The 27,804-nt window shown below is 41.6% G+C and overlaps 2 protein-coding genes across 5 annotated transcripts; both read left to right on the forward strand.

The window, feature by feature from the left end:
- The first annotated feature begins 207 nt into the window (after positions 1 to 207).
- On the forward strand, positions 208 to 3,796 carry GDPGP1 (GDP-D-glucose phosphorylase 1). 2 transcript variants are annotated; one of them, XM_074295172.1, is made up of 2 exons: positions 208 to 340; positions 2,096 to 3,796. In XM_074295172.1, the coding sequence occupies exons 1-2, from the start codon at positions 208 to 210 to the stop codon at positions 3,310 to 3,312; spliced, it is 1,350 nt and encodes a 449-aa protein (XP_074151273.1). In that variant the 3' UTR covers positions 3,313 to 3,796. The 2 variants fall into 2 exon arrangements, with proteins under 2 accessions (XP_074151273.1, XP_074151275.1); XM_074295174.1 differs by lacking the exon at positions 208 to 340 and adding an exon at positions 468 to 541.
- A 514-nt stretch (positions 3,797 to 4,310) lies between these two features.
- LOC141558249 (tubulin polyglutamylase TTLL13-like) lies at positions 4,311 to 27,301 on the forward strand. Of its 3 annotated transcripts, none has more exons than XM_074295157.1 (17): positions 4,311 to 4,409; positions 4,899 to 5,151; positions 6,042 to 6,082; positions 7,439 to 7,557; positions 8,140 to 8,270; positions 8,536 to 8,692; positions 8,881 to 9,024; positions 9,560 to 9,645; positions 9,976 to 10,207; positions 10,729 to 10,913; positions 11,441 to 11,626; positions 15,022 to 15,208; positions 15,886 to 16,065; positions 17,144 to 17,465; positions 18,095 to 18,371; positions 21,876 to 21,986; positions 22,387 to 27,301. In XM_074295157.1, exons 1-17 carry the CDS (start codon positions 4,325 to 4,327, stop codon positions 23,018 to 23,020), a joined length of 3,330 nt encoding a protein of 1,109 aa, XP_074151258.1. In that variant the 5' UTR covers positions 4,311 to 4,324; the 3' UTR covers positions 23,021 to 27,301. The 3 variants fall into 3 exon arrangements, with proteins under 3 accessions (XP_074151258.1, XP_074151259.1, XP_074151260.1); XM_074295158.1 differs by having other exon boundaries at positions 18,116 to 18,371; XM_074295159.1 differs by lacking the exons at positions 21,876 to 21,986; positions 22,387 to 27,301 and adding an exon at positions 18,570 to 18,943 and having other exon boundaries at positions 18,116 to 18,371.
- The last annotated feature ends 503 nt before the right edge of the window (positions 27,302 to 27,804 follow it).

Raw genomic sequence — 27,804 nt, forward strand, 5'->3', positions numbered from 1 at the left:
TCCCCAGTCCCAGACCACCGGAAACTGCTTGATCTGATGTGGTGGTCCACTTCTGAAGGTCTGACCTTATCGCCCCGCCTCCCTCCTCACTCCAATGGCTCCATGTCACCTCCAGGAGCCAATACAAAATGTTCTTGTTTGGCGCTCAAAGCCCTTTGCACCTAGCCCGTCCTACCTTTCCGGTCTTCTTACTCTGTTATCCCGAATATGTGCGCTTCGATTCAGCAACACTGTTCTCTGCCCTTCCGCGAGCAAGATGCCCCATATCTCCTGGCTCCGTGCTCTTTCTCTGGCTGTGACCCACGCTTGGAACGCTGTTTGTGTTACTTCGGGCCGGGCGGTAATGTTGTCAATGTGTACATTTGGATATCCGTATTGAGGAGTAGCAATAGAATGTCTGAAATGAGTGTGTGAGCCAGGAGCTGAATAGTCAATTGCCCCTAAAACAGAATATCATTTCAGGAGGATCGAAACTACAAAATGAGGTTAATGGACAAGATGATCTCTGCGCTGACTGAGCTCCTGAGAGGACCCGGGACCGGTAGTCTCTTCCTCTAGAAGCTAGAGGGGTGGGGCAGAAATGCTAGACTCCGCCCATTAAATCCTCTAGTAGGAGGGGGGGTGAATTCTACCTCACAGTTGCTCCTACCCTTTAAGAGGGCGCATGCGCATTCTTGACCTCCGAAGGGTCAGGAAGTCAGGCAGGCAGTTTCCTCTTCCAGATCTTGGAAAAGGCACCGGTATCCACCTAGGCTAGACTGGTGGGAAGAGCTAAGGTGAGGAGAGGAGGGGAGCGAGGGAAGAAAGACGATGCACTCACTCTCGGGAGGAAAGCATAAGGGGACGGGAGAAAAATGGAGTCAACATATATTGGGAAGCATCTGTGCTGGGAAGATTGAAAGTTGTGGAGCCCCAGTTGTTACCCCGGGAGCCCCGAGAAGAGTGGATGCAAAAAATTTTAATTCGGTACCCCCCTTCACCCCTATTTCTCCGATCTCCCTACTCCCTCCCCCCGCCCTTTTTTTCTGCTATCTTTAACGAGACTTATCACCTACTGCCCATGTTAGTGGAGAAAGCACTTTGAGTCAAAAAAAAAGGGGGGCGGGTAGGAAATAATTAGTAACAGCAACTTCCTGATATCAAGCGGTTCTCTCCACTCCCGGGTTTGCTCTCCACTTCCACTTTGTGACTTATACTATATAGTCGCTGATCTGCAGAATCCTCCTAGGTAAGTGGGGACCTGCCCTCTCTACCTATTTACAAACCTGGGATTATTAGGAAGGTCAAACAATTATTTAAATGTATGTGTTCCTTAAAAGCTATAATGCAACATTCATATTATAAATAATGTGAATGTTAATTTCTCTGTTTTATATCTCCTACTATACAATACAACTACATTTTTTGAAGGGCAAAGAACAACTCTTAATTCCTCATTTTATCTTCCATATTCTACATATCGAAGTGAGTCAGTAGATACAATAGATATTTAATGAATTAATAAATTATTTGGTACCCAACTGTGGTCCTGTCCTCTCCACTGCTTTCCCAAGTTTCAAGGCTCATTGCTAACTTGCTTAGGCAGAATACTTAATTTCCAAAGTGTAACCAGCCATTTTGTCCTAAAATAAGAAGATAGCTAAGAAACATAAATGTAAATTTTAGCTTGAGGTACTTTTGCCTTCACTCCCCCCCCTTTTTTTTGTTTCTGGACTCAGAGGGTGGTGAAGCTGGAAGTGAGAATTTCAGTCTGGTTGGTACGGGTTGGTACAATGGCAGATGGAAAATGTTATGGAACAGGTTTTATAATCCCTATCGATTTTCCTTATAAAGTTATCAATTTTCCTGTGCATAGATTTGGCCTTGCTTACTAAGAAACTATACCATTACACATATCATGGGGGCATCTTTATATGTACAGACACAACAAGCAGAAAACTATTTTTATAAAAGTAGATTTAAAACATTACTTTTCCAGAACTTTAAGTTATTTTTCAAAGTGATATAAAAAAACAGTAATCCAGTGGCCAAAAACAATGTTAAAACCCTTAGAAATGTGATATACTGTGTTCCTTTACCCTTTCTTGTGTTCCAGATCACCTGGAGGAACCCAGACCTGCTAGAACTTGGAATTTGTGCCCTTTTCATATGGCTATACCACAGAATATAAATGAAACTTCAGATTTATTACCTCAGAGCAATGGCTGTGATGAACAGTCAAGACACCCTATTGGGCTGGGAATATTGGATTTTGTGTATGGCCAGGAAGAACTGATAGTGAAAGGGATACAGTGGCAAATTAGTGAATCTGGTATCTTGTGTCCCCCTTTGCTGTCTCGTTTTGATTGTACCCTCCAGTCATCTTGGAAGCAACGGATGGAACAAGGATTGTTTCGTTACTGCCTTGGGGAGCTGCAAACCCAGATCCTACCTGGCCCTCTGGGTTTTGTGGCTCAGCTGAATGTGGAACGGGGTATACAGAGAAGACGCCCTCAGAACATCCAGAGTGTGAGGCAGGCATTTGACCCTCAGCAGTTCAATTTCAGTAAGATCAAATCAGGAGAAATCCTCTTCCGCTTACGCAGAGATCCAGGCTTTCCGATGGCTCTCCAGTGCACTGAAGTCCTGGTAATTATCAATGTCAGTCCTTTGGAATGGGGACATGTGCTGTTTGTGCCAGAGCCCACCCTGGGGCTACCACAAATCCTCTTGCCAGACCCATTACAATTTGGAATAGAGGCTGTTATGCTTAGTACCCACCCTGGCTTCCGGGTGGGCTTCAACAGCCTAGGTGGCTTGGCTTCTGTCAACCACTTACATCTGCATGGTTACTACCTGGGCCACAAACTGCCAGTAGAGACAGCTCCAAGCCAGCCACTAGATCCCAATGGTTATATCTACCTACTAGAAGGACTCCCAGCCCCTGGTTTCCTATTTTATGTGGATGAGCTAGGACCAAAGTTAAAGGCACTGGTGGATAGGGTCTGCCAGGTCACCAACTATCTCACTGACCAGGAGATTGCACATAACTTATTTGTGACACGGGGGGCCCCGCCTGGAAACCCACCATCCTCATTGGCCTACGTGGGTGTCCGGGTCATCCTCTGGGCCCGGAAGTCCTGCTTTGGAGTTAAGGAAGGGGAGGCTTTCAATGTAGCACTCTGTGAGCTGGCAGGACATTTGCCAGTTAAAACATCCCAGGATTTCTGCAGCTTGACAGAAGCTTCAGCTCTGAATCTCATTCGGCAATCTCTCCTGCCTCCATCTCAGTTTTTACAACTTCAGGAAGCACTGGTGTCCCTCATGGCATAGCATAGTAGGTTCTTTCCCTGGGTGATATTTATCTCCTAATGTATCTTGTTCCTCCTTAGAATTTCTTTTAAGGTGCAACTGTTCAAAAAACCTTCAGTAATCCCTATTGTTTTTAGGGCATATTACAAACTCCTAGAGGTCTGGCATTTACTTCCAACCTACTTTTCTATACTTATTTCATATTCATTCCCTACATGTCTTCTCCATGTTAGCCAAACTGGACTGCTTGTCAGCTGGTGCTGAGCTCAGTGTTCCCCAGCTTTACAGTTCCACATATCCCTCAATGCCTGGAATGCTCTTCCTGTTCATGACTCACAATCCTTGCTTTTCCACAGTTTAGAAAAGTTTTGTGTTCTTTCCTTCCTTATTATCTTGTAGTTTTGTGTACATGAATGTAAGTTCCATCAAGACAGAAACTAGCCTTTATTATAATACCCTACATACATAGACGGGTTTAATAAATGTTTCTTGAATTATGTTGTAATATATATACACATGTGTATCTGTATACACATATACACGTGCTCACGTGCACACTTAAGTGAACTCCATCCAGGGAGGGAAGAATCTGTCCAAGACAACTTTACTGCAGTTTGCAGATCTGTAACTGCTTTCCAATCGATTTTTTTAAAGTCGGGCAGCCATAATTTAAATAACTGGCCCGTTATTAAAGATGCTGCCCCGGCCCCTGTGATTGGCCACTTGCAGCCCAAGCTCGTCCGGGCCGGGGCACCAGAACCCCACGGAGCTATGCAACGAGCCATCCCAGGACTTAGGCGAAGTTCTGGAATTTGGCTTCCTAGAAACTACATGTTCTAGCGTGAGATGTAGGCAGTTCGGAAAGACCATTAGGTTCTCGAGGCAGCCGCTGTAGGCTTCTTTATTGTCGCGAGGCCTCTGGAGTCGGGGTCTCGTTCTATCTAAGCCTAAAATGGCCGCGGCGAAGGCCGAGGTGGGTGTGGCTGTGGAGGAGAGGCCCCGCCCCTCCAGAATGCTTCTCCAAGGCGTGTCCATGGCGACAGCAGCAGCGGTGGCGGCGGCGGCGGCGGCGCTGCGAGCCTGTGGAGGCGCCGCCGCCGCCGGGGTCTCAGTGCTAGGTGAGAGCCCCGGGGAGGGAAGCGGGCTCCTCTCCGGAACCGCCGGAGGTGGTCCCCTACAGCCCAGGAGACGGATGAATCGAGCTCTGGGCGAGGGGAGGGAATGAGTCTTTCGCCGGGCCGCTCCTAGGCGCTAGAGGGCGCAGCTGCCGCGCCAGGACCTCCCCCTCTGGTGATTAGCATCTTTTCACCCCTACCTATTAAAAGTTCTCCTCCCCTTCGGTCGCCCGTCCCAGCAGCATTCCTTGCACTGCCCAGGTCAGCCGCAGGGAGGCACTCCTTTCCCTCTACATGCCAGCACCTTTGGTCCAGTTGAGAGTAGGCGCGGGCAATGGTCCCGACCCCGAGTCTGCAAGCTGGTGACACTAAACTGTCCCCTGAAGCTATGCTCTGTGTGTGTGCGTGTACAGATGGGACTAACTGACACAAGCGTCAGAGTCAGGGCGAGCCTTACTAAACCCTCCCCTGGGTATTTTGCCTCTGCTGCAGAATCTACAAGTATGGAGAATGTTATCTGCAAAACCAGTGAATCAGAGGAAGAGTATGGCGAGGAAGAGGAATCAGAGGAGGAAAGTGTTAAAAGGAGCACAGGCCCCTCTGCTGCTCTGCAGCAGGACAGAACAGAGGCAGGTGGGAATGCGGCACCCACTTCCACTGTCAAAAAGTTTCAGAAGAAAGTGGCAGCCCCTCCTGAGCCAGAGGACCTAGAAGTTGGGAGGAAAAAGAGACGGCGGAAAAGAAGGTGGTAATAGTTCCCTGCATCCTCTATCTACTGTCTAGGCTTCTGGGGATCCCTCTGCTAAGGCCATTGGAAACCAGATGTTTATCCTTTATCTCTCTAGTGAAGAAACAGGGAAGACCCTAACTTCACAGACTTTTTTGGTCTTTTCTCTTTCAGAAGAATTGCTTGGATGTTACAACACAATAAACATTAAGTTGCCTTATATGTGCCCAACACTGCCAAATACTGAGGTAGATTTGTGGATAGTCTAGTATTTAAGATGAGCTATAAAAGATGGATAGGGATTCAAAAGATGAAAGTGGGGGGAGGGAAGGAAATATTTCTAGGTATTGCAAATGGTTTGCAAAGGCAATAAAGCCATACTTTTGCAAGCGGAGAGTAGCCTAGTTTGTCTATAACAGAAATGAAGATAGTAAAATGATATAAAGCAAGAAGTTTTAGACTGCCTCAGATTAAAGAGAACTTTAAATGCAGACACTGAGTCCCTGCTTCTTTCAATTCAATTAAAATGCTTGCTGAATTGTTAATTTTATTTGCTAGGTAATGGAGAACCACTACTAAGGATTGTTGAGTAAATGTCTAATGGAAACAGGTGGGAAGATCCAGACAGGTAGTGAAGCTGGTGACATGTAACATGATGTGATGGTGGAATCAACAGATTTATGTAACTAATTTATTATGACAGCTGGTCAAATCTGAATTTTTCCTTCATTGGGACTGCTGGAATTCTGTTTTTTCTCCTCTGGCTTCCATAGTGGCAAAAGAGAGTTTGGTTAGCTCTTCAGGTGTTCTATTTGGGGACCCAAGATCTGCCCACCCAACTAGAGTTCAGTTTTCCCTTCTAACCTATTATTAAATTTCACTTGATTAAGTATCTCCCTCTGTTGCAGACTCTTGACTATCAACCTGACCAACTGCAAGTATGAAAGTGGTAAGAACTTTTTTGTTGTTCAGTCGAGTCTGACTCTTTCTAACTCTATAACTACATATAATTTGGCGTTTTTTTTGGCAAATATAATAGTTTGCCATTTTCTTCTCTAGCTCATTTTACAGATGAGAAAATTGAGGCAAACTAGGTTAAGTGACTTGTCCAGGATCACACAATTAGTTAAATGTCTGAGGCCAGATTTGAACTTGGGTCTTTTGGGATCCAGGTCCATATCTCTGTTCACTGCAAATCTAAAAGTTCTCATTTTTAGCTTTCTCCAAAACATGGCTTTTCCAGTGTACACATTGCTACTATAAATACTCATCATAGTCTCCAAAAAGCAAGGTTTGTTACTATAAATACTCATCATAGTCTCCAAAAAGCTGTTAGCTGTAAGCTGTAAGCTTCCTTCTATGGGCAGCTAAACCTTAGTAGAAAGGTTGCTAAGTTATACTGTATAACATCAGTATTGGTTTATCACCTTAATATTTGAGTATGCTTCAGCTTTCAAGATCCATTCAATTATTCCAAACTATTAACTAAATTATTCAATTAAGCACAAAATACTGTGCTAAGTGTCTTGTCTTTAAGAAGTTTAAAATGTAGAAGGAAAGAAAGACACACAAGTAATTATAATACAGAATGTAAAATCATAAAGGAAGTACAAAAAAGGGATGAAGTTGATAGGAGGGAGGGGTTACTGAGAACAAGAAAAAGATATTATGGATATGGCATTTAACTTGAGCGTTAATAAATGGATAGAATTATATCAGAAAGAGATAGCTGGGGGGGTGAGAAACATTGTTTTTAGGATGTAGGTGAGATAAAGGTAAGTTTTCAAGTAGAAGGGAAGAATTCAATGAAACTGGAAGGATAGGATCAAGACATAAGGCAGTGTGGTATAAACGAATGTTGAATAAAAGTCAGAAGCCAAGTTCAAATCCTGGTCCTTCCACTCATAGGCCTTTAGAAGCCTTGGGGAAGTTGCTTAATCATTTTTTTCTTCCCTATTGCCAGGTGAGAGGTTACCCTGGCAGTATTATTAGATCCCTCCCATGAGCTTTCTGGACACAGGGTTTGGGAACCAGGCTTTTTGTACCTTTGGGATAGCTCTGGAGAGTCATGTCCTACTTTATTGGCTGGGGTTACCCGGAGCTGACTAGCAGACAGATTTTGGAAGGAGCATTCTGATATAATAGTACACATAGGAATATCATATGTTAAACAACAGTGTTGAATCTGCCCCTCACCCATACCAAATATTCTCATTCTTCACTAGGCAATGGCCATAGTCTCTTCTTTCTGTTCTGCGTGGTATATCCCTTGAAAGTCGATATCAGGACTTTTCTGTCTTTTCAGTTCGACGAGCTGCTCAACTCTGTGGTCTGAAGGAGGTGGGGGAGGACGAGGAATGGACAGTATACTGGACTGACTGTTCTGTCTCACTGGAGCGTGTTATGGACATGAAGAGATTTCAAGTATTAACTTCTTGGGAGGAAGCACTAAGAGAAGGGGGATGTACCAATAGAATTATCTACTCCCATCATTGTATTAGGATAACCAAAAATAGTTTTATCCCTTTTGTTCAGTACCACAAAGATAAGAGTTTCAGGGAAGACGACCACTCCCAGAAACTTCTTAGAAAAGAATTGAGGCTTTATACACCATAATAAGGCTTCAGGGGGGAAACTTAGCAGGAACAAAAAGAGAGGACAGAGAAAGAGAGCAAGCTCTTTAAGCACTTGCTATGTACCAGGCACTTTCTAGGAGCTATTAGTTAAGTAAAGTACTTTGTGAACTTTAAAATGCTACATAAATTCTAGCTATTGTTTTTATTATTACCTTTAAACCCAAGGATTTGCTTCTTGGTTTTATCAGGAAAAACTCTTTTGCTTCATTGCTTATATATCCCAAATTGTCACCCTACCCCCATCCCCAGTGCTTAGAATTATTTTCCTGTGCTCCCTCTCCATTTTCTGTTATTGCTTCTAAGGAGCTTAATCTAAGGAGCTAATACCCACTTTGTTTAGATGAACTTGGCTGACTCTTGTCTTTTTTAGAAAATCAACCATTTTCCAGGAATGACAGAAATCTGTCGTAAAGATCTACTGGCACGAAATCTCAACCGCATGCACAAGCTTTATCCTTCTGAGTATAACATCTTCCCCCGGACCTGGTGCCTCCCTGCAGAGTAAGTAAAGTTTGGCCTAATGCTGAGGTAGACTGATGGCAGAATAGTTGTAAGCGTGCCTTTCAGGCTCATATTGTTATTTCAAAATGGCACACAAGAATACAAATTAAGAGAGGGATTCAGCTGGCCAAAGAAAAACTGACCTGAAATGAGTGTTCCAAGAGAGACACACAGAGAATAACAGGAATAACCCAAAGGACCCTATGGGTGAGCAGTGACGATTGATAACTGGAAGCTTTCTGACCATTACCATTGTGTCAAACAGCTATGGGGACTTTCAGAACCATGGACGTCAGCGGAAAACTCGGACTTACATCTGTAAGCCAGACAGTGGCTGTCAGGGACGAGGCATCTTTATCACTCGAAATCCTCGGGAGATAAAGCCGGGAGAGCATATGATCTGTCAGCAGTACATATCCAAGGTGAGTTTAGACCACTGACTTCTTATTAGTCATCAGTGCCATTTTTTCCTTAACAAGCAATTGAATTTGATTGTATTTTCCTAGAATCATGTGGGAGGGGACCAGTTTTAGCACCCTTTTGCCCCCTCCACTTTCCTCAGTTTTAGTTCCTACTGCTCGCTTCCCTCATGGGGATCACTCTCTCTCAGCCCTTCCTCATTGATGGCTTCAAGTTTGATATGAGAATCTATGTCCTGATCACATCCTGTGACCCGCTTCGTGTCTTCATGTATGAAGAAGGTTTAGCCCGCTTTGCTACTATGCCTTACATGGAACCAAGCATCAGCAATCTGGTATGAGGACCTAAAAGGCAGCCCTGAAGTAGAAGTATGTACACATCAGTGCTTCAGTATTTCTCCCTTCCCTTGTCAAGAAGTCCTTACATCAACATTATTGTTATTAGATAAACTTGAAAAAATAACTTTAAATTTCTACTTGGTTAGAAAAAAGGATACCAGAGGGACATACTCATAGTTTGACTTGACAACTTCTGAGAAAAATTTGGGGAAATCTCTCATAGCTGAGAAAATTAGTAATAGTTTGGGGTGAAATGGAACCATTAAAGAAAAGTTTAGCAGAATTTAATGCCAGGCTCTTGCCCAGACTTTTCTTTATTTTCGGTGGAAGGCATTCGAGGAAAGGGAACCACAAGACCTAAGTACAAGAGCAGGGTCTTCTGCTGAATTTTTAGTTATCCAGAAACCCGTGGAATATAAATATGGATCACAAAGAAAAATTCTTGGGAGGAGTGGAATGAGTAGTACAGAATGGGGTAAGGAATATACCTCCTAATGATAGCTTGAAAATATTGAACTGATTCCTTCATAGGATGATGTCTGCATGCACTTGACTAACTATGCCATCAACAAACATAATGAGAATTTTGTCCGAGATGAGACAATAGGCAGCAAGAGGTACTTCTCCTTTTATCTCCCCCACTTGCATTGTTCTCCCATCCCTCTCCCAGCCCTTTAGAGGCACCGTGACAGCCCCAATAGCCCAAGCAAATGAATGGCCTTGTTGGAGGCTAGTTTCTCTGGAGCACTCAGAAACAGCCTCTCTTGTCTCAAGCTCTCCGAACCCTTTCCCTGGGTGTGGCCCATGAATCCCATCCTCCTTTCCAACTCGGAAATCATACCCTGATTCCAATCCTCACTTTTAAGAATAGTTTCCTTTGAAGCTAGAAGGGTATGGGCTTTAGTGTTAGAGAGTTTCTTGAGTCCTCTGAGTACTGGGCCTCACAGGAAGCTGTCAACACTCAACACCTGGCTGAGGGACCACAACTACGAGCCAAGAGAACTGTGGGGGGACATCGAGGACATAATCATCAAGACCATCATCTCTGCTCATTCCGTCCTTCGACACAACTACCGAACCTGCTTTCCACAGTATTTGGGGAGTGGCACTTGTGCCTGCTTTGAGATCCTTGGCTTCGACATCTTATTGGACCACAAGCTGAAGCCCTGGCTGCTAGAGGTGAGGACAGTCCCCAGGATGTCAGAAAACCCAGATCAAGGGACAGTCAGATGGATAGCTCTTTCCTTGTAAAGCAGTGAGCCACTGGTCCAAGACAGAGGCATGAAATGGTTGAGAAGGAAATGAATGAAGCCTTATATCTGTATAAACCCACACACATACCTTTCTGTTTATACTGACAAGCTATTGTTGAGAGAAAGGAGCAACTTATGCATGTGTGTAGAGTCAAAACTTATTAGACCCCAAGCCCAGGCAAATGTCCCTCTTGTACTATGGGAAGCCAGATCTGGGATCCTGACTGGTTTATACCAGGAGCCTTACTTTAGTAGTCATAGCCTCTTTGCCTTGCCCTGGCTAATCCGTGATATTTTCAGGGACCTTTATCACAACCTGGCTGTTGCTGATTAAAACCACGTCTCATCTTTAGCCACTGAAAGGGACCTCTCTGTAATGACCTTTCCATTATCCCTAGCATTCTCAAGGGACTTAGGGAAGGGGTAGATAATGACTCTTCCTGATAGGTCAATCATTCTCCGAGCTTCACCACAGACTCATGCCTCGACCGGGAAGTGAAGGATGCACTTCTTGGTGATGCCATGAATCTTATCAACCTCCGAGGCTGTGACAAGAGAAAGGTGATAGAAGAAGATAAGCGGAGGGTGAAGGAGAGGCTTTTCCAGTGTCATCAGCAACCACGAGAATCCCGGTATTCTGATGTTTTACGTATGTCTTTAAATCACGTATTTGCCTACTCCATTGTTTTCTTTCTAAGAAAGCTCCCAGCTGGCCTAGTTTACTTGTTTTCTAGAGTTTGGCACAACACGTAATTTCTGTGATAAAGATTGGTAATATAGAAAATGGAGCCATGAATGATGCTTCTATTCTAAAAATAAAAGCAGCAAACTATGTTTCCTCTAGTATACCCGCCTATATTGGAAACAAAACCAAAAAACCAAAAAAACCTGTTGAACACACTAAGTATTTGGCATTACCACAGTTGGTAAGTTCAGCAGTACCAAGCTGTGGATGGTTGGGCCATCAGAGGTGTTTTCTGTTAGGAGGCACATTGGATTTGGTTGATTTAAATTCTCCTTGAGGTGGTTCTGGACTAAAGTTTCAAGCTAGCCAGTAGAAGGTGGGGAGACATGTTTTTCAGGCTTATACCCTGAATTAAGCACACCCACACCCATACATAAACATGCTCCCTCCTTAAACTAAGCATGATTCCTACAGGCGAGAACAAATAGAGTCATCAAATGCAGCAATGCTGGACCAGGAGAAGTACGAGAACTCCCACCTAGGTGGTTACCGGCGTATCTACCCTGGGCCAGACTCTGAAAAGTATGCACCCTTCTTCAAGCACAATGGCTCGCTTTTCCAGGAGACTGCTGCCTCCAAAGCAAGGGAAGAATGTGCCAGGTACATTGCCCAATTTAACAAATTTTTTTTTTTATCTTAAACTTTTCATTTTCTCACACCTATCTTCTGGTACTCACTGAGCTCTGTCACCCTCCTGATGACACTATCCTTGGGCAGCATTTCCAATAACTCATACTTTTCCAAGCTCCTGTCCCCCACAAATTTGGTCATGCTTGGAGAATAAGAATATTCTTCCTTGCCATTTCCAGTTTCCTCTATCACAATCATTCAACAGCCTGTCCTATTTCTAAGGTTCATTTAGTCCATAATTTATCATATAATAAAGATTCTATAGCTGTTATTTACCAATTCCCTAGAATTCTCTTTCTTTCCTCAATGAGTTTAGTGCCTGGCTTTCTCTCACCTCAATTGTTTTCTTACTAGGGACTTGTACATATTGCTGTATCTTCAAACCTTCATTTCCCATGACATGCTCCTGCACTTTTGCTATACAGACACAGTCTTACTACTTTTGATAGTCATCATTAATATGTGTTCACCTCTATGTTCAGGAACTCTGAAATTGCTTTTTTTGAACATCATTTTTATCCGTCTGTTTTTACTTCAAAATAACAACCCCTAACTCTGTTTTTTGTCCTCAGTTTGATTTCTAGTCCTTCCATCCCTGTTTTTTGGCAGCCACTGGATATACACTCTTTCCCTATATTTGAACTTTGGTGAAAAAGCTGAACACTACACAAATCCTTTGTTCCCCTTATCCTGTCACCAATCTAGCCTTGCCAAGCCCCAGTTTTGTATTATATTCATTATCCATTGCCTTTGGTTCTATCTCTGTGCTGCCAAGTAGAGCTGTAGAAAATCAAGAAACTGATGACTATAAATCTGTGTATTTTCACTCTGAAGCAAGATAATCCTTTTACACTTTCATAATCAATTCACTAGGCAGGTAAGTGATACAGTGAACAGAGTACCAGGTGTGGAGTCAGGAAGACTTATCTTCCTGAGTTCCAATCTGGCCTCAAATACTTCCTAACTGTGTGACTGTGAAAAGAAAAATACCTATTTGCTTCAGTTTTCTTATATGTAAGATGAACTGGAGAAGGAAATGGCAAACTACTCCAGTATCTTTGCCAAGAATACCCCAAATGGGGTCATGAAGATTTGGACACGACTGAAAAATGTCTAAGCAACAAAACTGATTTATTATTCTGTTCACCTTAATAGCTTTTCTTCCCCTTTTCATCTCCCCTTAACTTAATTTAATATTTCCTTAAAAAAAAATTGAGGCCTTGGCTGAAAATGCCTTCTCTCATCCTCCTCATCTCATCAATTAAATGAGTTTCCTCACTACTTCCTCCTTTATTCCATTTCATAATATGATGTGCATCTCCTTTATGTTCACCCTTGATCTCAAACCATCCCATCTTTTCCTGAAGATCAGATTATACCCCTTAATCATCTCCTTTCTCACTAATCTTCAGTCTGTAACTCCTGGATATTTCCCTGCTGCCAACAAACATACTCAAGTCACCTCCATTCTTAAAAACAAGAAAAAAAGCCCTGCTTTTGATCCATCCAACCTAATTATTGCAGTCTTCTTCTTCTTTTTATTCTTTTCTAAATCCTCTGAAGTCTGTCTTCCAACCTCCTCATTTAGCTGGAATTATTCCCTCCAAAGTGAATGATCTCATTCATCAAATCTAAGACCTTTTCTCATCTTCATCTTTTCTGTGCAGCCACTGATACAATCCATCACTTTCTTTCCATTGATACTCTCTACTCCATAGGTTTTTGTAACACTGCTCTTTGGTTGCTCTCCTCCTACCTGCTTGACTACTACTAAGTTTTCTCTACTGGATCTTTATTCAAAGGTCATGCCCACTAACTGTATGTCCCTCAAAGTTCTGTCTTGAGACTTTTTCTTCGCCTTATCTATTTTTTCTTAAGTAGCTAGGTGGAAAAGTAGACAGAGAGCCAGAAGATGAGTCTTCTGGGTTCAAATCTGGCCTCAGACACTTACTAGCTGTGTGACCTTGGACAAATCACTTAATCTTGTTTGCCCTAGATCCTCATCTGTAAGATGAGCTGAAAAAGAAAATAACCAATCACTCCAGTATGTTTGCCAAAAAAACCCAGAAGGGGGTCACAAAGAATTGGACACAACTGAAATGATTGAACAACATATATTCTTTTGCTTGTGGTAATCTCATCAGCTCTCATGAATTTATAAAAATGATTCTCTAATCTCTTACCCAGCCCTAAACTCTCTGCTAACCTCCAGTTTTGCGCCTCTGACTGCTTTCTGGACATCTAAAATTGGTTATCTTTTAGGTAAATCAAATTCAACATGTGCCAAACAGAACTTATCTTTCCTCCAAAATTCTCCCCTCTTCTACTTCTTTCCTTCCCAGTCTTGTAACTTTACTGTCAAGTTTAACTCATCGTTCTTAACTTTATATATTCAATCCTATTGCCAAGTCTTATTGTTTCTACTTTTGCTATGTGTCATATACATGTATCTCTTCTTCTCTGACACTGCCACAACTCCGGTGTAGGTAAGCTCTTACAGCTTACCCTGGACTACTGCAGTATCTTTCTGGCTGGTGTTCTTCACAGTTCCATCCATTTTCTATTAGCTGCCAGAGTGATCTTTAAGCACAGGTCTCAGTACTCTTCTATTCAGTAAACTTCAAGGCTTCCCTATTAACATCAGAATCAAATATAAAACTATTCACAAACCTGACCTCTTTCCACCCTTCCAAGTTTCTTAACGAGTTTATCCCCTTCTATTAGTTTTTGCTGTTCCTCATACACAACACTTCATCCTGACTGCCTTTTTATTGGTTGTCTCTAAGGCCTAGAATGACCTCCCTTCTTGTCCCCACCTCCTGGCTTCCCTCAAGATTCAACTTAAAACCAGCCTTCTTTACTAATTCCTTCCTCCACTTTGATCCCCTAGAACATTCCCTCTGATATTACCTCCTGTTTTCCAACTATGTAGATCATAGTAGAATGTGAGCTCCTTGAGGGCAGGGAATTTTTTTTTTTTTTTTTTTTGGGGGGGGGGCCTTTCCTTGTAGCTGCAGAGCTTAGCACAATATTTGGAATGGTAAGTACTTATTAAATGCTTGTTGACTAAAGACTTGGCCATGCTTCTCACAGTCACATTAGTATGAGAGAAGACATTAAGCTTTTGAGATTTAATCTCTATCCACTGAGAAAACCAGTTTATATATATATATAAAGAGAGAGAGAGAATTGTTTGTTCTTTCAAGTTCCAATTCCTTTTTCAAATCAGAATCTAGATTTTATTAGGTCTTTTTTTTTCTTTTTCCTTTTTATCAATTTTGAGACTCCCAGGTTAGAATCTTTATACACATATTCCTCCTACCACTTGTACTACTCTAGTACCCGAGACTGCTTTGTCTTGCCAGGCAGCAACTGGAGGAGATCCGTCTGAAGCAGGAACAGCTTGAGGCCACAGGCAACAACAAAAGGAGGAAAGAAAATAAGGATGTCAATCAGGGCGAATCAGCTGGAGAGAAGAACAGGTCCAGGGTAGGGCCCAAAGGCCTGCCTACTCGCTTGAACTACATAAGATCCAGGAACCAAGAAAAGCAGGTGTCACTGGCTTAAGTTAAATCACAGAATCATTTATTCCCAGAACTAGAAGGAACTTGAGAGTCATATAGCCAAATTTTCTCATTTTACAAATGAGGAAATTGAGTCCTAGAAAGGTTAAATGAGTTGTTAAAATGTCACAACAGATAAGTAGCAGAAATGTAACACAGGTCTTCAAACCTTCTCGAATTGCTCTTTACATTATACCAGGCTTCCTTTTCAGTAGTGAAATCAGAAACACAAGAAAAATGGTAGGATATTTTAGAAGGAATTCATGCTATCCTATGTAAAATAAGATTGAAACTTCTAATTTAATTAGCAAAATTGCACTTGACTTTCTAGAAAGTAGATTTTTTTTTTTTCTAGTATGAGAAAGCAATGAAAGAGGGAGGGACATTTAATTCTGAAAAGATAAACCTTACAAAAATGTCAGTTTTCAAGGGGAAATTTGGGGTTGAATGAATAGCATGGTATTTGGCACTTTGAGTGATTTACCAAGCAACAAAGAGGAGCTGGGGAAGAGAGGAATGACCAAGTTGGGGATAGTGAGAAGAATGAAGAGGATTTTTGTGCTGAGAACAGGGAAATAATAACCATGAACTGTGAAGGAGCCATTAATACTAACATCTTTTGCTGATTGTTTGGGGCCTTTCATTGATCACTTGTGTTTTCTCTAGCTTCCAGCAGTACAAGTGGACACCATGCAGCCTCAAGAAATTGTGGAGGAGGAGGAATTGGAGCGGTTGAAGTCCCTTCTCCAAAGGGAGAATCTTATTCGTAGTCTGGGTATTGTAGATCAGCTAACTCGTATGCTGCACCCCACTCAACGACCCCAGAACAAATTCCCTACAAATCGGGTGAGAGTGCTTTCACAGTCTTATTTAGCATGGGAAAAAGGGGTTGTAAAATGTGTTAGGGGATAGTGCTAGGTAGCTAATTTAGAATAGTGCTTGACATCTTGACATAATTGCTACGTAAGACCTACAATGAAAAGGATTGGGAATCCTTGACTACATCTGATTCTCCCAAATCCTATGCTCTTTCACACTTAAGATACTGTCAGGGAGCAGCTTCTAATGACCAGTATGTCATAGCTTATGAGCTAGATAGTCAGAATGTTCGTTATATACTTTTTTATGTTTGGAGAGAGGTATGGGGTATGGCTGCAAATAGTATTGCCACATTGAAATCTTTTTTTTTTTTCAAAACCAAAGCCTTAAGTTCTTAAGTCCCCTTGTAGCTTCTGAACAGATCTTTTCCCAGAAGTGCCAGGGCTGATAGGACTACTGAACAAAGTGGGCAACTACCTAAAGTACAATGTCTTTGAACCAGAAAGTGCAACAAGGATAATATTTAATATTGTTTATAAATAAATATATTTATAATGGCAGAAAAGTCTGCTTCATGGCATATTGATATTTTGTGATTAGTCAAGTTGAATGATTTTCCAGCATTAGTATCAAATTCAAAAAGAAATGGATCCCTGCGGCTCCTGGTAACAAAAAACCCCACAAATTAACATCATCTGTTGTACTATGTTTTTATTTATTTTGTTAAACATTTCCCAATTACATTTTAATTTGGTTAGCACCACACTAGGAAACTTCAAGTTTGACAACCTCTGATTTACAGTACAGGTTCAAATTCTCTGAGGAACATAATGTTCAAATGCAGGAAAGCATAATTTATAATCCTTTCCTACACCACACAAATGCCTTATATTTATTGTGTTAGGGATTTGATATAAAAAGAAGTGGGTGGGTAAAAAGCAAAAAAACTAATTTTTGGACCTGCCTGAGTAAGCTACTTTTGCCAAAGCTAAAAGGAAAAGTTAGTTGGATAGTGGTTTTTCTAGAAGAAACCATTTCGGCCGCCCATTTCTCCCCAAATGTCTCTCCTCCCAACAAAGATAGTAAGGCATTACTCTTCTTTTAGGCTAGATTTCACCAGGATGGACTTGGCAATCGAGATGTGCAGTCTGTGAATCTCGTCCCTTTGTCCCTTATAAGAGAAAATTCCGTCCAAGAACTGGGCCCTAACTTCATACAACCAGTCCGGACTCACACATTCATCCCTAACATCCTGGGTCCACTGTCAAACATGAGAACAACCATCCCCCACCCCTCCCACTGCCAGCTGCAGCCCAAGAACCTCAACTGGTTAGGTACCTCTTCTGCAGGAAGTAGTTCCTGCTCACTGACAATGAAGAAGTCAGGCAGACGTTATTTTTCCAGTACTGGAGGCAAGCATGATGGCCGTAAGTACCCAAATACTGTAGCAGAAAGATTTTTAACAAAAGGCTCCTTACAGCTCTTCCTACATGACTGTTTTGACCACTCTCTTCCCCACTTATCTAAGACTCTGATATTCTCCCACTCCACAATTAATTCCCACTATATCAAGTACTATTAAGCATCCGGGGATAAATTCTTTCTGGCACATATTTCAGCTAAAACTCCAAAAGACCACCAAAGATCATTTATAAGACTGGGAATGGAAGTCCTTAGACATTAGGGAAGTTGGTTTGTAAGTAAATAAGCAGCTGAGCAGTAGGAAGAGCTCATGAAGTTTCTTAGAAACTAAAGTAGCCTGGCACTTAGAAGTGAGATATATTAATTAAATGGGTATAAAGAAGCCCAGGGCTAGGGGTGAGGCATGTCTTCTCAGCAGAAAGAAAAAGTAACCATTTGGGAAACATGGACTGACACCATGCTCCTGGCAGTCAACAGTCTGGATGATGAGTAATAGAAAATATATGGGAGGATTTATTTCTCTAGAAATAAGTCTAACCCCTAATTGGCTACCATAGTCCCAATTTTGTTAAGTGGTCTTGGGTTGGGGAAGGAATGATCAGATAAACTGACGTGGGCTCTCTCAAATCCTCAGGGTCCCGTATTTTTATTTTAGAGGGCCAAACTAACAGAAGGTTAGAAGCCATGAATCGGACACTGACAGGATCAGTGCCTCCCTCCCTAACCCCAAGGCAGGGCTACCTTCTGCACCCGGAGAGAGAAGCAAGTGACTCCTGGGCTGGCTGCAGCCTGCCTTCCATGTCAGACTCCAGGCACAGAGTCACGACCCGCGAGCTGACGCTATGTCCCGCCTCTGCACCCCTTCTCCAGCACCCCAATGCACTGGGTCTCCTCAACATCAGCCACCACAGGTAAGAGCGGCTCGCCCACTCCGGGGGTCCGGGGCTTCCTTAACCATCAGGCTGTCATTGAGTAACAGTGCCGAGGTCTTGAAGAACCGAGCATCACCCAAACCCCCGGGTCCCGGGGAGGACGGGGCGCAACAGGCCCAGAAAAGCGTCCGGGGAAGCAGTGCGGGCCTCCAGACTCAGACCCGCTCTGTCCCCCAGGTGATGGACCTGAGCCCAGGGCCGGAAGAATGAACCTACTGGTCCCTGGATATCTGAGCCGAAAAGAGAGCAGGAGACTACTCCCTGGGCCTGGCCTGGGCCCTGAGCCTAGCGACGAAGGCGGGCCCTCAGACCTAGCCGAGCAGAGCCCGGTGACCGGCCCGGGGCTGCCGGCGCTCAGGAGGACGTCGCCGTGCTGCGTGTGACGTGAGGTCTGGCGTGCGTGCATGCATGCGTGGGCCGGGGAGGAGCGTGCTACCTCTCCACCGCCGCTCTTACCTACGGGGCCGCTCGAGAGCAACAGCCGCGGCTGGGGCCGGGACTGAGCTCTTAGCAATTGTATCCGTCTTTTTATTAAAATTTTATAGTGTTTCTCTTCCTGCCTCTGACTTTCCCCCGCGCCTCGCGTATCAGGCTCGACTAGGGGGCCTAACTCCTCAGCTTTTGCTCTCTCCCGCAGTCCCAATCGCATACTAAGAGATGTCCTTCCGGCGGGCCCGGTATTGAGTCTGCCCCTTCCGCTCCCAGTCCCGTCAGAACCGCGGTAGGGGTGGAGTTCCGATTCTCCCTCCGCCCGACCAGACAGCGGCGGCGTCATGGCCGCTGCCTCTAGCTTTTTAGCCGCGTCGCGGCTCCGTGCCGCTGCCGCGTGGTCTCGGCTAATGGTACGCGGGGTGGCGGGGCCGCCCGGAACCGGCTCGAACCCCTGTTCCGGCCGAGGAGATTTGGAGGACGACCAGGATTCAGACTGGGAGCCGGAGCGGGAGCTGCAAGAACTGGAGAGGTACCAAGGTGGCGGCTGTGCCATTCCTTGTCTGGGTCCGCTGTTCTGAGAGCCCGGAGGTGCTACTGCCGGGTCTGGCTTCTGTCGGTTTGCGGGCCAGCCACGGCCTCCTTCCTCGTAAAGAGCGATTTGTCTCGGAGCAGCCTGGTGTGGGAGGCAGGGACGGAGGGAGGCTGAGCAGGCAGGACACGCTGCTGGCGACCGACCGACCGACTGACTGACTCAAGTACAACGGCCGAGGCTACGAGGACTTGGCTCTGAGGAAAGGCGAAGACCAAGTGACGTGGGCTTCCAGCTCCTATCGAGGGGTCTTGTCTGTGGCCTGCAACAACATGTCAGTTTCCTCCTGTGACCTGAAAGCGGGGCTCTTCCCGAGGCAGTGTGCCCATTTCAGCTAACCAGTGGGGGGCGTTCACCCCATCTTGGTTTCTCACTGCCGCTTCTGTCAAAAATAGCCAGTCAGTCCAGGTGTCTTTTTTACAGAAGTTTCCATCTATTTTTCCTTCTTTCCTTGCTTGATACTGTGAACTTTCTCTAAAGGAAAAATTAGGGGGGGTTTCCTCATAGGGATTAGGATCTTTTCTTTGTGCCTTTTTCCCACAGTACTGAACGAAGACGTTAATCTCGGGGATGACTCCAATAAACCAATTTCCTTTCAATTCACTTCAATTCATTTTACTGTATTTTGTAATTATACTATCTCCAAAATGTAGAACTTTGAAGTTCTGGGTTTTTTTTATTCATTTTCATTATCCTAAGCTACTCCTGTTTTCTTACTAAATTTATTTGCTTTTGGTGACTTCTAATCCTTTCCTTCTCCCCTTTCCTTTTATATCACCTTCATTCTTTCCTTTTTCATTGGCCCTTTCCCATCTACTGATAGGTACATCTACATGTTCAGGTCTCTTGAATCCTTAGCAAGCTTTCCTTTGACCTTTTTTATCCTATCTACTACTAATCCCATTTTTCTCCTAAGTTTCTGAAAAAAGATAGCTGCTTCTACCTCTTCTTCACCATATTACAGTCATTATTCTAATGTTCCTGCTTTCTTTACTTTGCATCAGTTCCTACAAATATTTCTGGAGTATTCTGAATTCTTCATATTTTCTTATGGTATAATGAAATAGAATGTTAACGTACTACAATTTGTTTAGCCATTCCCCAAACAACTGACTTTGTTTCCAGTTTTTTTTACTGTTAAAAAAAAAGTTTTTGCGAATATTTTGTAATAAGAATAGCTTTTTAAAAAGACTTTCAAAATCACTTCTCTAATTTATCTCATCACTATAAGAATAATCTTATTTATAGATGGTCATGCCACTGTTCTACTGAAAAATCTAAAATGAGTTGTTCTTCCTGAATAAATTTCAAACTTTTTGTTTTGAATTCAAGACCCTTTTACAGAGTTCCATGTCCCCCTCCAGACTCATCTCAAAATGTACCAATTGATAGTTGGCATGCCTGTAATCCAACCAAATCACATCCATCCCCCTTCCCAGACCTCTGTCTTTGCTTCCATTGTCCTCTTTCCCTAAAATGTCTTTCCTCTTCATCTGCTGACTTTTTACTACATGGAAAGAAAGCTTGACTTATAATCAAAGGATTGGGGTCAAAATATAATCTTGGACCAGTCACTTAATCTCTTCAAGTCTCAAGTTTCTCCTGCCATAAGACAAGGTAGTTGGGCCAGAGGCCTATTTCACCTATATAAAAAGTTCTCTGAATTGTCCTATAAATCCCAATTCAAATGTTCGCTTCCTTTCTCTTTCCTATAACAGGTAATAACCTTGTGTCTCACATAGCACTTTATTTTATAGCTCTTTAATATAGCAAAATGGAAGAGTTCTAAATTGAGTCAGAAGGACCTTGGTTTAAATCTTGGCTCTGCCATTTATTACCTGTGTGACTATAAGCATGTCACTTAAAACCTCTGGGCCTGAGTTCTTTTTTCCATAAAAGGAGGTTGACCTAGATAGTATCTTAAGGCCTCCTTTGTTGCTACTGGCAATCATTTACTGTACTCTCGGTCCTTGGAGGCCAGGCATCTGTGTCTTACCTAAACTACTACTCTTCTTGGTACCCAGCACAGTAATGTTGTACATGTACTTAGAAGTTTGCTGAATGAATGAATGGGTAAGGAAGATGGCAAAGAGACACAAATCACTATCAGAACACAATTGAATATGTGGAGTACAGAAAAGAGGCATCAAAGATGATTATTTCTGACAGCAGCCTGGGGAAAAAAAGTTTCATGGGCAAAATGACATTTGAGTTGGATTTTGACAAATCGGTAGAAATTATGAAGGCAGAAATAGTTAAAGAGGGTATTTCAGGTATAAGGAACATGTTAAGCAAAGGAAGAGGTTTTCTTAGCATGTTTTGGCAGCTGTGCTATGACCTGAGTGAGCCACTTGAACAGGCCTGAGGCATGAGGGGAGATGGACTGAATGTTCACAAAGGCAGCATATTGTTTTGAGGACTGTTGCTTAATCTGACTTTTACTACCTGTTCTTTTTTTCCAGAACTCTGAAACAACAAAGAAAAAAAATTAGATTCCAAAAAATCCGAAGACACATGGAAGCCTCAGGTGCCCCCCAAAGGCTCCTGAGTAGGAGTGCCATGGACCAGATTCGGTAAAAACAATTAATTGTATTGTCTTTTGTAGCCTCTGATGTCCTCAGAGTCAGAATCCTAATGAGAATCCTAAGACCTCTCATGGCCAGGGTGGGAACAGGGCATGGTTCTAGCAGGGGCTTATAGAATATAGTTTTAGTGACTTTTTCAATGTTTTGACAGCTTATTCGAATCAGACTCAAAGTTGGAATATGTGTGTTCTGAGGCTGTTTACATGGTACTATAATCACTCAAGAACTTAAAAAGCCCAGTTCATTTTTCTCTACTTACTGAACCAGTTTGGTTGGGACTAGAAATAAATATCTCATTTTGTGCTTTCAGAAGCCTTATTCTTTCTTAACCACAAATTTGCTGACATCAGTCTTCACTGCAGCTTAAAATTTGATCCATTCTTTCCAGGTATTTACGCAAGGAATTCTCTGAGGACTGGTCAATTCCCAGATTAGCTGAAGGCTTTGAAGTCAACACTGATGTGATCAGAAGGATTTTAAAGAGTAAGTTTGTTCCCACATTGGAGCAGAAAATAAAGCAAGATCAGAAGATCATCAGTAAAGCTAGGATCATCCACCATCCACAGACAAAACTGGCTTTACAAGAGCAGTCACCACTGCCATCCTCTACAGGACATCTGGTCTCAGGAACTCTGTCAACAACAAGATGTGAGACCCTGCCACAAGTGCATCATAAGCACCAAGATTGCAGTTCAGTTTTACAGAAGAAAGAGAAGAATCCTCAGGCGTGGAAAACTGCAAGAAGCCAGGAAGTTAGGGACAAAGTATCTCAGAAATTGAGGAGGGAGAGGCATGTTTCTCTAGATGCAGCCTTGGGTGATCATAGAGAAAACCAGAGCATATGGCCTTCACCCAGGAAGCAGAAGCAAGCAGAAGGGTCTCACCCTAATGGGTTGATAAGTAAGGAAGAGGAAGAGGGGGTAAAGGAAATAGAAACATATGGCAAGGAGTTCAGCAGCAAAGTGTTTCAAAAAGGGAGAGAGTTCTTTGATAGTAATGGAAACTTTCTTTATAGGATTTGAGCAGGAATTTGTCAGAGTTTTGAGAATGGTACCAAGTAGGAAGAACAGTGCTACCAGTTTTGTATTTTATTTGTACTTGAATATATCATTGTCCCAAGTTGCTATATATTAATTAGCTTTCTGGATTAGGAAGTGTTGAAGTTCTTGGAGTAAGAGAATTTTCTGAAATTCTGGACTTAAGTGTGCCAAAAGTGATAAGTCATAAATGGCAACCATGAGATAGAACAAAACTGTTGGTGCCTCTGCCTTTTGACCTCTTGACAATAGACAGCTAGGTGGTTTTTACCAACAGAGCATTGGACCTCAGATTTGGAAGAGAGGAGTTCAGATCACACCCCTGACCTTGGGTCACAAGCATTTAACATCTTTCTGCCTCAGTTTCCTTATCTGTAAAATGAGGATTATTAATAGTAGCACCTGCCTTCTTGGGTTGTGAGGATCAAATAAGATAATATTTGTAAAATGCTATATAAATGTTGTTACCAACAATTAGGTGATCTCTGGTATGGTGGTTATAAAATAAGCAGGATATCTTTACTGAAGAGTCTTAATCAAAGTGCAGGGACTCAAGTAACTTAAGGTTTTCATGTTACAAAAAGTCACTTACATTGTAAGGGACTGAATTCTGGTGGTTCTGAAATATTGACAGTTAAGGAATAATGGAAAGTTGCCTGTTGGCTTGATAACCCAAATATCCTAGAACTTAGCAGAAACTGATTTTCTTGTATGAAAAATTAATGACATTTAGAGAATTAGGTTAATCTATTAAAGTTTTGCTTTGTATCATGAAAGTTGAGTTATGTGGTGGTGAAGTTGGAAGTGGGACAGGAGGAAAAACAACAAAACAGGAATTTCCATTTTTTTCTTAGGCATTTGAATGTAAATGTTAGTTTGTCTATGGGATACATAAAGATCTGTTGAAAGTACTAAGAATCACCCCACATTTTCTGCAAGTCAGTTTTCTTAACAATAAAGATGTGAAGGTAAGTTAATGTGTTGTTTGTGGCTAGAATTTGCCTACATTCTGTTTCGAAGTAGGACACTGGAAAGACATAATAGAACCCCAGGCAAAGAAATTGAGGAGAAAAGAGATGAAAGTGATCTGTGAGAAAAAGTTATCCTGGCAGGGCAGACATTTCAGAACCATCAGTACAATTTCTTGTCTTATATTTCCTTTGTCTCTTCCTCCCCAACCCACATACAGTCAACTTTTTTGAATCTTTCACAAAGACTTCATTCTAATGAATTAGGTTATCCTTTACATAAATAGAATCATGTATTTTAGTCTAATTTGTGTATAGTATCTAAATTAGGTCCTGCCACCAAGCTTGTGGCTCAGAATCCATTTATAAACAAGTTGGGCTCTCACTTCAATATGTTAGTACAGATTGGAATGCTGAAAAATTTAAATGTTAGACCACAGTTTTCTTTTGTCTTTTCCCTAAAACTAGAGGTACTTTCATCAGATAAAAAGTTGATAGTAAGGAAGTTCCCGTAGTATATATGCAAAGCACAGTGCTTAGATCCAGGGATAGATACAAAGATAGCTATCTCTATTTTAAAGGGTTTTACAAATCAGATTTTTATAAGAAGGGGGCAAAGATAACTAATACAAAATAGAACATTATGAGTGCATCAGCAAGATACAAAGTGCCTAGAGAGTTCAGAAGGAGAAAATCTCTTTGGAGAATTAGCAAAAGTTTCAAGGTAGTTGTATCTTTTGAATCCTAAGGCTCTTAATGGATGGATAGGATTTCAGCAAGTGAAGATGAGGCTTGGGTAGATGTTTTAGGTAAAGAGAGCAGTAAAACACTGGATATTTACATGGAACAGTGAGACTCATTGTGAGTCATGCTAGACTATGAAGTATAAGGACATGAATTTAGTACATGTCATATTCTAATATTAGAGATCTAGTACAAACCAGTTCTGATGGTTTGTTGAAGTAAAAATAAGGGCTGTGAGGGGCAACTAATTGGTGCAGTGGATAGATCACCAGTCCTGAAGTCAGGAACACTTCTAGCTGTGTGACCCTGGGCAAGTCACTTATTCCCAAATGCTGGGGGTAGGGGGGGAGAACAGAAAATTATTTATATATATATATCTAAAAAATAATAATGATAATGGAATGAGGAAGGGCCAGAGTTCAGGATTATCATAAAACTGGCACTGATGACTAGCTTTGTAATGAGTACTCCTTATATTAATCATCCTTTAAGTAGAGGACTAAAAATAAATATTTTGAGAATCAGAAATATATGAAGTACTATATTATAGTCAATATGGGAGATACATAAATTTAAGAGACAGTCCTTGGAGGAAGCTAGGTGGCACAGTGTATAGATTACTTACCCTATAGACAGGAGGATCTGAATTAAAAAAACAGCCTCAAATACTTAGCACTTAACATTTAATAGCTGTGTGACCAAGTCACTTGACCTGAATTGCCTCACCAAAAAAAAGAAAGAAAAGAAATCTTTTCTGGTGAAAAGAGCCCTGTCTTGGGAGTCAGAAACTTTGAGGTTTAGTTTCAGCCATTTAATTTCTAATTTGGGGCAAGTCCTTTAACCTCCCTGAAACTTACCTTTTTTAGCTATTAAATGATAATTGGATTAGATGATTCTCTAAGGTTACATATATATTTTAAACATTTTGATTGTGTTGTTCTGATTGGTGAGACAAGATTATTAAATATGAAGGAATTAATCAGGCAAGTGATGTTGATGCAGGTGAACTGTTAAAAACTGTCTCCCCTTTTGATCTGTAAAAATGAACACTCTGAAATTGTGTACCTTTTGATCTGTAAAGAAAGGAGATTCCAGTCTCAGGCCCTTCTGGGAAGCATATCTCCCCAGACAAATTAAATGACTTCATCAACTGGACCTTTTTTTAAGGCAAATCCAAATTACCCCCCACCCCCATTGGTAGCTAGATCCTCATTCAGGAAGCCTTCCAAGTGATTTCCATTCAATTGGAGATCTGGGCCTGATACTGATGAGCATCTAGACCTGAGGACTTTGGCTTTCTTTTCCATTTGAAATCTGAGCCTCAGATTTCCTATTAAAGGACAAATTTTAAATTCATTTCTTTGCAGAATGTCCAAAGCAGGACTATACCTTGTCCCTTGGCATAGCTGCCTATCAGGACTCCTGCCACTGTGAAGACAATTCTTTTCTTAGTGCTAAACCTCATTTTCCTAATAGGACAATGCCACTCGGAAGTCAGACTTCCTAGCAAAGCTGACTTCTCATCCAACAATAAATTCCCCTTTTGCCACTTAAGACTTTTCTGGTTCGTGAATTCTTTCACGAAGAACCTGCTGCGTCTCCGATCAAAAAGGGATTCTCACAACTCTGCCACTAGAACACCATCAGTATCAGAAGGAATTTAATAAGGTTTATCTGTTTACATGGGAGGATAACACTTGTAAGAACTTTCTCATTATTATGACAATTAGAGGGATTATTATAAGAATTTTGAAACAAGTTTCTCTGATAAGGACTCATTTCTCAAACACATGAAACTGAGTCAAATTTGTAAAAAAAAAAAAAAAAAAAAAAAAAAGCCATGTCTCAATTGATAAATGATCAAAAGGTATGATCTATGCCCAAAGGGCTATAAATTCATACATATCCTTTGACCTAACAATACCACTACTAGGCATAAATTTGGAAATAGGTTTTTAATTTTAAAAAATTAACCTATTAGCAATACTCCTCAGGGCAAAAAATTTGAAATTGAGGGGATGCCCACTGAATAAAATAATATATGTTTATTTTGGAATACTATTGTTTTATGGAAAATGATAAGCAGGATATTCTCAGAAAAACCTGGAAAGTCCTCTATGAACTCAAGTAAAGTGAAATGTACTGTCTACAAAGTAATAGCAATGCTCTGGGATGATCAGCTGTAAATGCCTTTGCTATTTACAGCAGTACAATGATCCATTACTATGAAGGACTTAACAATGAAAAATCCTAGCCTTACCCAGAGAAGGAACTGATTTTGTCTGGATACAGTTTGAAGTATACTTTCTCCCTCTATTTTATTTTTCTCAAGGACTTTTTCCTTAGGTGGACGATCTATGTTTTCTTTTATAACATGACTTTTATGGAAAAGGTTTTTCATAACTTCACAGGTAGTTTCTTAATGGGGGGTTGGAGTGGGAATAACTGAGAATCAGGAACTCAAAAGTTTTAAAAACAAATGTTAAATAATTGTTTTAAATGTAACTGGGGGAAAATATTAACATTTTTAAAATAAAGCATATTTGTTGAAAAAGAATTGTTAAATATGTATATGAAAGGTGAAAGATTAATAAACAATATAATCATAAAATTTCAGACTTTAGAATTGAAGGTTATAAGCCTACATAAATTCTTTTCAGACAAGATACTCTTTCTGATTTTCAGAGGAGAAAATTAAGGCCCAGATAAAAGTTAATGGTTTACCTTAGGTCATAGAGCTAATTGGTAGCAGTTAGGACTGGAACACAGGCCTCCCAATTCCCCCTGCAGGGCTTTTTCCATTAAACTATGTCACTTTCCTCTAAGGGAAAGATGGATAATTAATTGTTTTAAAATAGTCTTAAAAAAGAATGCTCTGATGAACATGAAAATTGTTTAGAAGAACCGCACATACTTAACCTATATAGAATTGCTTTCTGTCTATGGGATCAAGGAGAAAATTTTGCAACACAAGATTTTGGAAAGGTGAATGGTGAGAATTATCTTTACATGTATTTGGAAAAATAAAATGATATAATAAAACAATTTTTAAGAAGT

Source organism: Sminthopsis crassicaudata, chromosome 2 (genome assembly GCF_048593235.1).
Source record: "Sminthopsis crassicaudata isolate SCR6 chromosome 2, ASM4859323v1, whole genome shotgun sequence".
Classification (NCBI taxonomy): domain Eukaryota; kingdom Metazoa; phylum Chordata; class Mammalia; order Dasyuromorphia; family Dasyuridae; genus Sminthopsis; species Sminthopsis crassicaudata.